Raw genomic sequence first — 14953 nt, 5'->3', positions numbered from 1 at the left:
TGTTGCAAATGGCAAAATTTCATTCCTTTTTATGGCTGAGTAGTATTCCATTGTATATAATATACCACATCTTCTCTATCCATTCATCTGTTGGTGGACACTTAGTTTGCTTCCATATCTTGGCTATTTAAATAATCCTGCTATGAACATTTGGGTACATGTATCTTTTTGAATTAGTGTTTTCATTTTCTTTAGATATACCTAAGAGTGGAATCACTGAATCATATGGTAGTTCTATTTTTAGTTTGTTGAGGAATCTCCATACCATTTTCCACAGTGGCTGCACCAATTTATATTCCTACCAACAGTGTACGAGGGTTCCCTTTTCTCCACATCCTCACCAACATTTGTTACTTGTGGTCTTCTTGATTATAGCCATTCTGATGTGAGGTGATATCTCGTTATGGTTTTGATTTGCATTTCTCTGAAGATTAGTGATGTTGAACATCTTTTCATGTGCCTTTTAGCCATCCATATATCTTCATAAAAATGTCCATTAAAATCTTCTCACCATTTTTTAATTGCCTGTGTTTTTTTTATATTGAGTTGTATGAGCTGTTTATATATTTTGAATACTAACCCTTTATTGGTCATATCATTTGCAAATATTTTCTCTCATTTAGTAGGTTGTCTTTTCATTCTGTTGATGGTTTCCTTTGCTGTGCAAAGCTTTTAAATTTAATTAGATTCCATTTGTTTATTTTTACTTTTGTTTCTTTTGTTTTAGGAGACAGATCCAAAAAATAATGCTGTGACTTATTGCAAAGAGTGTCTGCCTATGTTTTCTTCTAGAAGTTTTATGGTTTCAGGTCTTACATTTTGTTCTTTAATCCACTTTGTGTGTATTTTTATATGTGGTGTCAGAAAATTTCTAATTTCATTCTTTTACATGTAGCTGTCCAGCTTTCCCAAGCACCACCTATTGAAGAGACTATCTTTTCCCCATTGTATATTCCTGCCTTCTTTGTTGTAGATTGACCATAAGTGCATGGGTTTATTTCTGGACTCTCTATTCTGTTCCATTGATCTATGTGTCTGTTTTTGTGCAGTACTATACTCTTTTGATTACTGTAGCTATATAGTATAGTCTAAAGTTAGGCAGTATGATACGCCTAGTTCTGTTCTTTGTTCTCCAGATTGTTTTGGCTATTCAGGGTCCTTTGTGTTTTCATACAAAAATTATTTGGTAATTTTGATTTGGTAGTTTGATAGGAATTGCATTGAATCTGTAGATTGCCTTAGATAGTATGGTCATTTAAAAAATGTTAATTCTTCCAATCCATGAATGCAGTATATCTTTCCATCTGTTTGTGTCAGCTTCAATTTCTTTCATTAATGTCTTATAGTTTTCTGAGTACAGGTCTTTTACCTCCTTAGTTAGAGTTATTCCTAGGTATTTTATTCTTTTTGATGGGATTCTAAATGGGATTTTTTCCTTAATTTCTCTTCCTGATGGTTTGTTGTTAGTGTATAGATATGCAAGAGATTTCTGTATATTAATTTTCAGTCCTGCAACTTTACCGAATTCATTGATGAGCTCTTATAGTTTTTGGTAATTTTTTAGGATTTTCTATGTATAGTATGTCATCTGCAAACAGTGGCAGTTTTACTACTTCTTTTCCAATTTGGATTGCTTTTATTTCTTCTTCTTGTCTGATTGCTATGACTAGGACTTCCAATACTATGTTGAATAAAAGTAGCAAGAGGGGCATCCTTTTCTTGTTCCTCATCTTACAGGAAATGATTTCAGCTTTTCACCATTGAGTATGATGTTAGCTGGGGGCTTATGGCTTATCATAATGGCCTTTATTATTTTGAGGTGTGTTCCCTCTATACCCACTTTGTGGTGAGTACATTATTTGGATGTATCTCTTTTTTTTTTTTTTTGGCTGTGCTGCACAGCTTGAGGCATCTTAGTTACCTAAACCTGGGTCCCTGGCAGTGAAAGCGCCAAGTCCTATCCACTGAACTGCCAGGGAATTCCGTTTCCTTAAAGTTTAGTTTTATAGTTAGCAGAGTGTAGGACATGTTTTCATGTACTTATAAACTTGTGATACCCAGTGTTTTTTAAAAGCTGCATGAGTTATAACTGAATAATAAGTCAATTTTTTTTCTAATATGTATACCAAGTATGTTCTATTACCTGCTTTGTCTTTGAAAAATGCAGGAGATCAAAAAATAAAACTATTGAAACAGCAGTCCAAGGGATCTAGATTGAGTAGGAAAACAAGAAAATCAGAAGTTGCAAAATGAACTGTGAATAGGTAGGGGTGGTCTAGAAACTAGAGGATATCATAAAGTAAAGATCTTTAGTACTATCAGAATTCTTGGAAGTACATTTTTATTTTTATCTTATTTTATTTTATATATATATTTTATATCTTTATTGGAGTATAATTGCTTTACAATGTTGAATTAGTTTCTGCTGTACAACAAAGTGAATCAGCTATATGTATACATATATCCCCATATCCCCTCCCTCTTGAGCCTCCCTCCCACCCTCCCTATCCCACCCATCTAGGTGATCACAAAGCATCCAGCTGATCTCCCTGTGCTATGTGGCAGCTTCCCACTAGCCATCCATTTTACATCTGGTAGTGTCAATGCTACCATATATGTCAATGTTATATTCTCTCACTTGGTCCCAGCTTCCCCTTCTCCCCCGTGTCCTCAAGTCCATTCTCTACATTTGTGTCTTTATTCCTGCCCTGCCACTAGGTTCATCAGTACTGTTTTTTAGATTCCATATATGTGCGTTAGTATACAGTATTTTTCTTTCTTTTTCTGACTTACTTCACTCTGTGTGACAGACTCTAGGTCCATCCACCTCATTACAAATAACTCACTTTCGTTCCTTTTTATGGCTGAGTGGTATTCCATTGTATATAGATGCCACATCTTCTATATTCATTCATCTGTCGATGGACATTTAGGTTGGAAGCACATTTTAAAAAATTGAAGTTTAGCTGATTTACAATTTGTGTTAGTTACAGGTGTCCAGCAAAGTGATTAAGTTATACATATTTATATACATAATCTTTTTCAGATTCTTTTCCATTATAGGTTATTACAAGATATTGAATATAGTTCCCTGTGCTATACAGTAGGTCCTTGTTGTTTATCTATTTTATATATAGTAATGTGTATCCGTTAATCCTGAACTCCTAATTTTTCCCTCCCCCCCTTTCCCCTTTGGTAACCATAAGTTTGTTTTCTGTGTTGGTCAGTTGCTTTTTAATTAAGCTCATTAATTAATGAGACTGTCTTATGCTTTTAGTACATAAATTTTAAAAGAACCTCAAGATCGTCTCTGTAAGGGAATGTATAGTCCAGTGTGTTCGGATATGCATACCTATAAACTTAAAAGCTTCAAGTAAAAAAAAAAAAATTCCCCTTTAATTCTATTTCACAGTGGTAACTATTATTAACATTTTAGGTTTATACTACCAGCTTTTTTTCTGTGCTAGATCAATTTGTGTGTGTGTGTGTGCGCGCGCGCGCGCGCGCGCGTGCGCGTGCGTGTGTGTGTGTGTGTGTGTGTTTGGCTGTGCTGCAAGGCTTATGGGATGTTAGTTCCCAGAGCAGGGATCAAACCCCGGCCACAGGAGTGAAAGTGCTGAGTACTAACCACTGGACCGCCAGGGAATTCCCAGTGTTTGTGTGTTTTAAATAAAAAGGGATGATAATGTCACATGTGCATCTTATTTTGGTTAATGATATACTAAGAATATTGATACATAGAGTAATGGCTGCACATTTTTCACAATATGATTATATGAGTTTATTTCATACTTTCTCTACTGTAAATGTTATGTTGTATTATGATTTGCTTACATACATTTCTACTTTTTCAGTTTTGCAATTTGGATGGATGAAAACATGACATTTATTTTCACTTGCTTGTCTTCTAGTAAAGTTGGACAGCTTTTGATCCTTTTGATTTCCACCTAAGTGAATTGCATATGCCTATTCTTTCCTCACTATTCTATTGAGTCATTTTCCTTCTTAATTTGTTGGAGCTTTTTTATTAAGAATGGTAACTCTTTACATGTACTGCGAATATTTTCCCAGTCTGTCACTTGACTTTTCAATTTATTTTTGGCAATATTTCTCCTACCTTTATAAGTAGCTACGCATATCAGGAAATAAATACATTTTACATCACGATTCAATGCACAAACACATACATAAAAATTTATATGATAGGGTTTCCCTGGTGGCGCAGTGGTTGAGAGTCCACCTGCAGGTTCAGGGGACACGGGTTTGTGCCGCCGTCTGAGAAGATCCCACATGCCGCGGAGCTTCTAGGCCCGTGAGCCATGGCCGCTGAGCCTGCGCGTCCGGAGCCTGTGCTCCGCAACGGGAGAGGCCACAACAGTGAGAGAGGCCCGCATACCGCAAAAAAAAAAAAAAAAAAAAAAAGAAAAAATTATGATAATACTTATCTTTACTAAATGTAGTGTACACATTTTTCTTTAATATTCCATTAAAAGACACTTGTCACAAAGCATGATATTGGTATTGGGACACATAGGTTGTGATCAGCAATTTGAAAAGCATATTATGGTGTCTTTGCCTTTAAGATTGTTAATATCATATGTAGTTAAAGAATTCTATCTTTTCTTCTATGGCTTACCACTTTTTGCTCTTGCTTTGGAAGATTTTTCCTTACACCTTTTTATATTTACATTGTTAATGTATCTGGAATTTTTTTTTTTTTTTTCCTGTACGCGGACCTCTCACTGTTGTGGCCTCTCCCGTTGTGGAGCACAGGCTCCGGACGCGCAGACTCAGCGGCCATGGCTCACGGGCCTAGCTGCTCCGCGGCATGTGGGATCTTCCCAGACCGGGGCACGAACCCGTGTCCCCTGCATCGGCAGGCCACCAGGGAAGCCCCTGATTCTTTTTTTTAGTCGATACTCCTGTTTTTTCTTTGCAGTCAGTTATATAATCATCATTCAGTAAGAAGTCTCCTAATTTTTTATGTTTAGATTTTACTATCTTCAAGGCATTGACTAGAACATCCAGAGCCACGTTAAATATTATAGAGCTTATTTTCTATTTGCTCTTGACCAAAATGTCCCCTATTGTCTCCTCCTGTGGTATAATTTTGGATGAACTATTTCAAGGTTTAAAAAAATAGGGATTAGAGGGGGGAATAATGATTCCTTAATGGGTACAGTGTTTCTATTAGGGGTGATGAAAATGTTCTGGAATTAGAGGTGATTGTTGCACAACACTGTGAATAAAATCAGAATTACACAATTTCAAATGGTAAAATGATGACTTTTATTTCATGGGAACTTCATCTCAAAAAAATTTTTGAAAAGGGGTGTCACTACCCACTCACCAGAATATCTGATGTGTAAAGATAGAAAATACTAATTGTTAATAAGAATGTGAGCTAATTGTTAATAAAAATTGAAACTCATAATTTCTGGTGGGAGTGTGTATTGACAACCACTGTAGAAAATGATTTGGCCTATCTCCTAAACTACACGCATATATACACACACTGAATGACTGAGCACTTCCACTCCATGCAATGTATGTACAAGTTCACCAAAATATAACAGTAATATGTTATAGCAGTGTTCTTTGTTATAGCCAAAAACTAAAACTAAATGTCCATCTACAGTAGAATAGAGATATACATTGTAGTATATTCAGTCAATGAATTACTGTATAGCAGTAAGAATGAATGGATTACAGTTAAACTTTACAACATGGATGACTCTCAGAAATATAATTTTGAGTAAAAGGAAGTCAGCTGTATAAAGTTGGGAAATAAGCCAAAGAAATCTATGATAGATGTGATAGCAGTAGCTACCCTTTGACAGTGGAGTGATGACTAGATGTGGTTTTTTTAATTTAAAAAATTCTTTTTGTTATTTTTATTTTTTTATTGAAGTATAGTTGATTTACAATGTTGTATTAATTATTGCTGTACAGAAAATTGATTCAGTTATACATATATATACACATTCTTTTTTATATTCTTTTCCTTTATAGATTATCATAGAATATTGAATATAGTTCTCTGTGATATACAGTAGGACCTTATTATTTATTAGATGTAAGTTTCTTGGTTGGGATCTGGGTATATAGGTGTTCATTTTGTAAAAATTCAACAAGCTATATATTTATGATTTATATTTTGTGTGTGTGTGTGTTCTACTTCAGTACAGTTTGCATTGAAATAATAAGTATTGTTCATTGAATGGCATCAATGTAAAAATATTTTAAAATTTTATTTTGGAAAAAAATGAATATACCAAAATATTAACAGTCATGGGAATATGATGGTTTCCACCTCTCTTTTTTTTCTTTCCCCTTTTTGGTATTTTATAACTTCTAAAAATGTAAAAAGTGAAAATAAAATATTTTCAGGGACTTCACATTTAGTTGCTTTTAAATTGTAAAGCTCTTACAGCTCTTACTCAGATATTTGAGCAGATTATAAAAGTAATTTCTCTGTTTATTTTATAGGCAGATTTTGACAACAAACCAGTAAATGGCCCCAAGTCAGAATCCATGGAATACAGTAGTTGTGGTCATGAGGAAGAACAAAGATTGGAATTGAATTTATGTCCCTTAGAAAATGTAACTAAAAATGAAGAAAGTATGACAGGTATTGAAGTGGAAAAGTGGACACAAAACAAGAAATCACACTTAACTGATCATGTTAAAGGAGAATTTAATACAATTAAAACAGAAGCTGAAAATTTGAAAAGCTCTGAAGATGACAGGAAAAAAATCCTACTTACTGACCTCCTTGAACCTCAAAAGTTGTTTGCACAAACTGTAAGAAACGGCATTAAAAATGTACACTATTTGCCAACTGAAACAAATTTGTCATTTAAAAAAATCAACATTGAAGAACTTGGCAAGGCATTTGAAAACAATCCTTATAAATTCCTGAAAGACACTGCAAACCATAACAATGCCATGAGCGCCATTGCTACTAGTGCGAGCTGTGATCATCTCAAGGGGAGAAGTAATGTTTTGGTCATTCAAAAGCCTGGCTTTAATTGTAAGTCTTTTCCAGATCCTGCAAACTGCAACTTAAATAGTCATACAAGTATACACAATGAAAGTGATCAACCAAAATCCCTAGAAATTATAACAAATAGAGAACTAAAAGAAGGATCAACACTTCAACCAAGTCTTCTATCCCTAATGAAAGATAGGAGATTAACGCTAGAACAAGTAGTGGCCATAGAAGCTCTAACACAACTTTCAGAAGCCCCATCAGAAAATTCCTCACCATCGAAGTCAGAGAAGGATGAAGAAACAGAACAGAGAACAGCTAGTTTGCTTAACAGCTGTAAAGCTATCCTGTATTCTGTAAGAAAAGACCTCCAAGACCCAAATTTACAAGGGGGGCCACAAAGCCTTCATCACTGTCCATCTCTGGAAAAGCAAAGTTCATGCAACACATTGATGTTCAATGGCCAAAATATTTCTAAGTCACACAGCAGCTCACCTAGTGACCAAGCATCCACAAAGGCACAGGAATATTCAACAGTCACAAATTCAGTATCTGTTTTTATACCAAATTCAAATTCATCTAAAACCGATACCAATAAAAATGTTGCTCAAGGTAGAATTGCTCTTGACAATTCCAAAAATTTGCATCAGTTGACAACAACAACTAATAAATCGGAGTATTGTAACCAGTCACTGGACAGCAGCATCAAGTTGGACTCAAAGGATGATCCCTCATGTCAAGATACAGTTCATAGTAAAATAGAAGAAGATGTTGCTGCACAGTTAACACAACTTGCATCAATAATTAAATTCAATTGTATAAAACCGGAGGACAAAAAAGTTGAAAGTACACCAACAAGCCTTGTTGCATATAATGTACAGCAAAACTATAGCCAGGAGAAGGGCACAATAGAGCATAAACCACCTTCCAGTGTCCAAAATAATCAAGGACCTTCAGTAACAAAGCAAAAGAACACAATCCAGAAAAAGACAAAATCTACCCCATCAAGAGATCGACGGAAAAAGAAGCCCGTGATCATAAGTTGTCAAGAAAATGACCAGAAAAAACAGGAACAGTTGGCATATGAATATAGTAAGTTACATGACATTTGGATAGCATCCAAATTTCAAAGATTTGGTCAATTTGGTCCACATGACTTTCCTATTCTATTGGGAAAAATTCCTCCCTTAACCAAAGTATGGAAACCACTGACTCAAAGGAGCTCAGCATTAGAACACAAAAAATTATTTCCTCCACTCACTCAAATAAAATTTGAGCGGTATTATCCTGAATTAGCACAGGAGAAGATGAAGGTTGAACCCTTGGATTCTCTCCCCATAATCCAGTTGAAAACAGAATCCAACGGACAGGCGTTTACAGAAAATGGATATGCTCAGGTACAGCCAACAGTGAATGTCAATCAGAAAGCTCATCCTTTACTCCAGCCATCCTCTCCAACTAACCAGTGTGCTAATGTGGTGGCTGGCAATGACCAAACACAGTTCCAACAGGATGTTAAAGACCAAGTCGCACATCAGAGGCTGCCAACATTGCCTGGTATCTCTCATGAGACCCCTTTACCGGACCCAGCACAAATTCTCAGGAACCTAAATGTAGTATGTTCAGGTGGAATTACAGTGGTTTCTACCAAAAGCGAAGAGGACGTCTGTTCATCTAGTGTTGGAGCATCAGAATTTTCCCCAATAGACAGTGCACAGAAAAGTTTTAATGATTATGCGATGAACTTCTTTACTAATCCTACGAAAACCCTGGTGTCCACAACAAAAGATTCTGAATTGCCTACCTGCAACTGTCTTGGTAAGTGAGTTTCTTCATTTTCTTGCATTAATGGCCTCAAGTTGTGACTGAATCAAGTTTGTTTTACATTTTATATATGACATTTTTGCCCCACTCATATTCTAGCTAGGATGGACTAAATAATTCTATACCCATTTTTCTGTGGGACCTTTATTTATGCTGCTCAGATAAATGGGAAATCCAACTGGTAATTTGGAAACTTTCTTAAGTGGAAAATTTGATTTCTCTCAAGCTAGATGTCTCTCAAGTTGTTTACTGTGCATATCATAAGAATGAAGTCCCTTAATACGTTATCACAGTTTATTCTTCCTATATTCAAAAGAATTTCAACCTTTAAGTCTTTTGTTTAAAAATATATATATATTAAATTGTGCAGTATAGCATGCATACAGAGAACATAAAATATATGTACAACTTAACAAATAACTATAAAAAAAAGTATCTGTGTAATTGCTAACCCAATCAAGAAGCAGATGGTTCATTAGTATATTCCAGAATGGATGGTTAAAGGATTGATGGGAAGGATAAAGTAAATATATCATTCTGATATTTTTTTAACCACAATAGAAAAAATAGTGAAGTGTAGCAATGACTTTTAGTTCTTGATTTTTCAAAGTGCATTTGATGCTCTGAAATGAATCCTTCCATTTCTCTGCTCATCATTCAACACTCAGTTTTGACAGCTTACCACATACCAGGCACCAAAGATAGGTTCCTCTGAGAATGAAGAGCCTCCAAGGAGGAGGATCTGACAATCTGGAAGGGGTGGCAATGCTGTCTGAGCGGGGTCAATTTGGCAGAATGAGAGATTCTTGGACCAAGGACAGAAGATTGTAATAATGATAACGGCTCCTATTCCAGGTCTTTTACTGCAAGTCTGATAACTGTCCTACACCCTTGACTTGTTATATTCACAACAACCCACCAAAGGGAATGCTTATTATCCCCATTTTACAAGTAAGGAGACTGAGTCAGAGAAGTTCACAGCTAGTAAATGATTAAACTGGAATTCTAAGACAGGCAGTCCCAGCTCCAGCGGCTGTATTTGTAACTTCCATCCTACGTTGCTTCAAAAATCTGAAGTGAAAAAGAGACTGTTTCTCTGAATATCATTAAAAATGGAAAAAAGGCCTTTAATTTAAAATGCCAGTAAGATTTATATACCTGAGCTCGTCTAATTTGACTGCATATATAAATTTCAATAGGATGATTGTCTAGTTTCAAGACCCTTATACATACTACCTTAACACAATGTGGGAGTCAAGACAGCCAGGCATTCAAAGTTCATTCAGTATCTGCAGTGGACCTGGAACTGTTGAATACCCTTGTCAGTTGCATGTTTTCCTATAATTGTTACATTTGAGGTTTTTGTGCTCATTGTGTAGAAATCGGAACTTAAAAAGAGAAACAAAAAAGTAGACTTCAGAAATCATCCAAAGTGAGGGTAAAGGATACCAATCATATCTGAGGGTAAAGGATTTCTGTGAAAGTGTTATTATGTTCTAGCAAAATTAGAGTAATTAACCTTTAGATCAAGTTTCCTCAAATTTAGCACTATTGGCATTTTAGGTGGGATAATTCTTTGTTGTAGGGGGACCACCTTATCTATTGTAGGCTGTTTAGTGGCATCCCTAGCCTCTACTCACTAGTGATGCGCGCACACACACACACACACACACACACACACACACACGGGTGCGCGTTTGCAGTTGTCACAACCCAAAGTATTGCCAAATGTCCCCTTTGGCAAAAATACCCCTGATTAAAAACTACTGCTCTAGATTACCAATAAGTTAAAAATTATTCACCATATCTTGCTTAAGTAGCCCCAGAAATAATCCTATGTTATATCTGATATCTGATTAAAATGGTAAGTAATGATCTCTTGGTGTAGGTAGACATGCATTTCCCAGTGATTCTAGTTAGACATGAATCTCAGAGGCCAAGTTTTAAAATACCATTTTCTAAGAACTATGTAATTTACACAAAAATTCAAATGGTACAGAAATATGGTGCAAATGTCTTTTTCTAGAGAAAAACGGCTGTTATATTTTTTCTATACAAATTAATATTATTAGTGATTTTAATTTTGTTTCCAGTTTTACAAAATTTAAGGCTTTTAAAACATACTATTTAACTATTACCTCATTGAAAGATGTTAAGAGTGTTTCTCTTTTTTAATATTACATACAATTGTAACAAGGAATATTCTTGTATACATGTGTATTATAAATACATAATTGCGCGCATGTGTAATAGAATAAAATCTTAGCAGTGCAATTGTCGGGCTCAATTTTAATAGGATTCTGAAGCCAAGCTTTTAAGATGTATTGCTCTTGGGTAGCTTAATTTTGTACCTCAATTTTTATAGAATTTTTTTAAAGCAGGAGATCTGAGAATAAATATGAACCACAAGTTAAAATATGTTTTTCCTCCTCTGATTCTTAGAGAAAGAGTGGACTAATTAGGAGCAGAAAGAAAGAGATAAGTTAAATTCCAGGGCCTATTGTCCTAGACTTTAATTACTAAAGCTTACCAAAATCTTGTCAAGATTCATTGTTCTGAATTGAAAAAAAAAAAAAAATAGCTCTTCCTTGCCCCTATGCAATTCTGTAAAGTTTTGGGTCTAATAATCTTATTCCTTCCACAGATCGAGTTATACAAAAAGACAAAGGCCCATATTATACACACCTTGGGGCAGGACCAAGTGTTGCTGCTGTCAGGGAAATCATGGAGAATAGGTGAGGAAATATGCTTCCCTGTTAAAATCATTCATTATTGGGGATCTGACTCAATGCAGAGAAATCATCTCTGGGAACAAACTCGAGGTGAATGGAAAACTTCCAGGAGCATGAGTTTGATGTTTCTTAGGGCCCAGGAAAAGCATATAGTCCTGGTGTCCCTGCTGAGTCACTCACATGAGCTATTGGGCACTCAATAAGACCTTCATAAAGCAAGGCTATCTTTGTTAAATGCAGACATACTTATTTTTATTATTGTATAATGGTAGAAATAGTTAAAATTACCTCTGTCAACACTGCATTCACATTCCTTTTGCTTGTCTTGGAGCCAGGCCATTTTTTAAAAGAGTGATCCTTAAGGACAAGTAAACAGAACTGGATAACAAATAAAAATACCTGCCACACGAAAGTAAATTTTCAACAAAGTTATAATTATGAGTGTTTGAATTTTGTACTTCTGTAAATCTATATCTTATGCACATGAAGATGTTAAAAGTGTATTGCAATTATTTTCCCTTCACTGTGTTTCATACTCAGGTATGGTCAAAAAGGAAACGCAATAAGGATAGAAATAGTAGTGTACACGGGGAAAGAAGGAAAAAGCTCTAATGGGTGTCCAGTTGCTAAGTGGGTAAGTATTTTGCACTTATACATTTTTCAAAATGGATATATTCCACATATAAACTAAATCAATTTTTTTCCATGAAGATGTGGACTAGAAAAATACCCACCCCCATTATTCCCAGGGAAAAAAGGAAGCTATTTGTCTTAGCCTGGGCTTTTTATGTTAACGAACAAAAGGGTATGGCCATTCTCAGTTGGTATCTTGTGATATAGGGTCATGAGTCTTAGAGTTTTTTGTTACTTTTAGACAGCATTCAGTGCATTTATAATTAGACAGCATAAATAAATGGTACTAAATTATATATATTGTTTCCTATATCTTTTTTTTGTACATTCTTTTTCATATTCTTTTTCATTATGGTTTATCATAGGATATTGAATATAGTTCTCTGTGCTAGACAGTAGGACCTTGTTGTTTATCCATTCTAGATATAAAAGCTTACATCTGCTCACCCCAACCTCCCACTCCATCCCTCCCTCAGCCCCCTCCCCTTTGGTGACCACTAGTCTATTCTCTATGTCCCTGATTTTGTTTCTGTTTCATAGATAGGTTCATTTGTGTCATATTTTAGATTTCACATATAAGTGATATCATATGGTATTTGTCCTTCTCTTTCTGACTTACTTCACTTAGTACGATAATCTCTAGTTGCACCTATATCTTACTTTTATCAGTTATTTTGAAATTCTAATTCATTGTCTCATAGGGCCACCTTAATGAAGATCATACAATATCGAAAACAAAACCAAACTTTTTACAACATATTTCCAAAATTGTTTTATGACTACTTTGAGTTTTCTAAATTTGCGGAGCTATAAGAAGAACTGGATTTAGCTTCTTTAGGAAGTTCTCAACTGAGAAACAGTATCATATCAGGAGGATGTTCACATCCACAAGGATATTGACCAGTTTACTTGGAATTCTTGACCAAAGGATCATTTGAGATGCTGTCCTATCATTTGTCAATAATGATGATGACTATAATAAAATAGTCAGTGAGTAAAATAATAACAACTACCTCTCATTAAATATCAGGAACCGTATTAAGAACCTGACATACATTGCCTCATAAATCCCTGTAGAGAGACTCATGATTTTGGAAAAGGGAAAAGTCATTGTTTTTATGCCCATTTCAGAAGAATAAAAAACATTAAATGCAAAATGGAGATAGGATTGGAACCACGGTATTCCTAAAGCAAGACCATTGAGACATCCTTATGTATTCCAGCAGACTGTATGACGTGGTTATTAATTTATTTATTTTTGGCTGTGCCGCACGGCATGCGGGATCTTAGTTCCCCAACCAGGGATTGAACCCATACCCCCTGCAGTGGGAGAGCGGAGTCTTAACCACTGGACTGCCAGGGAAGTCTCTCTGGTAGGGTTTTGATTAGAATTGTATCAGATTGTATCAAATCAATTTGGGAGAATCCTAACCATTGGACTGCCAGGGAATTCCTTGTCTTGGTTACTTTTCAGCCTTTGGAGGGTGACAGCAGTGATGAGCACAAGAGCTGGGCACTGAACACTAAATACCTTAGAGTACTTTCAGTTTCTTCAATCCGTTTGGAGTGCATAGTCTTGTCAAAATATAAATGAACATATCAAGGAATTCTCCATATGTATAACACTACCCAGATAGTGATATAAATCTTTCTAGCACCCCAGAAATCTTTCTGGCCCCTCCCAGTTGGTAACTCCATGCAAAGATAACCACTATATAACCACTTCATTATACAGGTCTTTTTCATGATTTCTATACAACTAGAGTCATATAGAATGTACTCTTTTGTGTCTATCTCCTTTCCCTCAACATTTATAAAACATGGGTTTAATGGCTGGAGCTCCCACAGCCGACTGGAACCATGAATTGACTTGATAATAGAAGATATGTACTAGGATGGGGAGAAGAAAGATAGGAGCCCGAGTCCCTGATGATACCAATAGAAGCGCTGTACCAACCTTAGGCTTCTTAAACCTGGATTTCTGTAACATGAGAGAATTTTTTTCACTTCTTTAAAACCTGTTACTAGACAGTCTTCTGTTACATTAAATAGAATCGAATCCCAAGTAAGATACCTGCCTTCAATTTGCTCAATTTCCACAAAACATTCACCCACACAAGTCAGTCTCCACATGTAAGAGTTTTGGTGAAGATATACGTAAACGGTAGTCAGAGTGATCTTTATTTTTATTTTTATATTTTATTCACTCTTGAGAAAGTTAAGACGGTCAATCCATAACATTTTAAAGTAGGAAATAATACAGAAGGGCCGTTTTTTCTATTGAGTTATTAGGCTTCTATTGATTTTTATAGAAGATCCTTTAGAAAACTGACTGTGGTAAGTTGCAAATATATTTTCTCTTTGTCTTGTTTCTTTGGCTGTGCTGCACAGCATGCAGAATCTTAGCTCCCAGACCTGGGATTGAACCCACGCCCCTTGCAGTGGAAGGGTGGAATCTTAACCACTGGACCACCAATGAAGTCCTTGTTTGTCATATTTTTTAACATACAGATTTTTTTTAATGAAATGAAATTAAAAATTTTTTTTTTTTTTAATTTTTGGCTGTGTTGGGTCTTCGTTGCTGCACGCAGGCTTTCTCTAGTTATGGTGAGCGGGAGCTCCTCTTTGTTGTAGTGCGCAGGCTTCTCACTATGGTGGCTTCTCTTGTTGCAGAGCACAGGCTCTAGGTGCACGGGCTTCAGTAGTTGTGGCACCTCTGTCTCAGTAGTTGTGGCTCGCAGGCTCAGTAGTTGTGACACATGGGCTTATTTGC

General features: G+C 35.7%; 1 protein-coding gene across 5 annotated transcripts in view; it reads left to right on the top strand.

Annotated features, from left to right (window-relative positions):
• Nucleotides 1-14953, top strand: part of TET1 (tet methylcytosine dioxygenase 1) — a 132069-nt gene that overhangs the window by 69922 nt on the left and 47194 nt on the right. For 3 of the 5 annotated variants that reach the window (XM_060286266.1, XM_030862416.2, XM_030862415.2), the window contains 3 exons: nt 6490-8809; nt 11460-11550; nt 12088-12181. The exons of the other annotated variants lie outside the window; for them this stretch is intronic. In XM_060286266.1, coding sequence (XP_060142249.1) covers nt 6490-8809; nt 11460-11550; nt 12088-12181 — 2505 coding nt within the window. The remainder of the gene's footprint in view (nt 1-6489; nt 8810-11459; nt 11551-12087; nt 12182-14953) is intronic. 5 annotated transcript variants of the gene reach the window in all.

This window comes from Globicephala melas, chromosome 16, assembly GCF_963455315.2.
Source record: "Globicephala melas chromosome 16, mGloMel1.2, whole genome shotgun sequence".
Classification (NCBI taxonomy): domain Eukaryota; kingdom Metazoa; phylum Chordata; class Mammalia; order Artiodactyla; family Delphinidae; genus Globicephala; species Globicephala melas.
The sequence above is the reverse complement of the archived record's forward strand: the minus strand, read 5'-3'. Positions and strand labels throughout refer to the sequence as shown.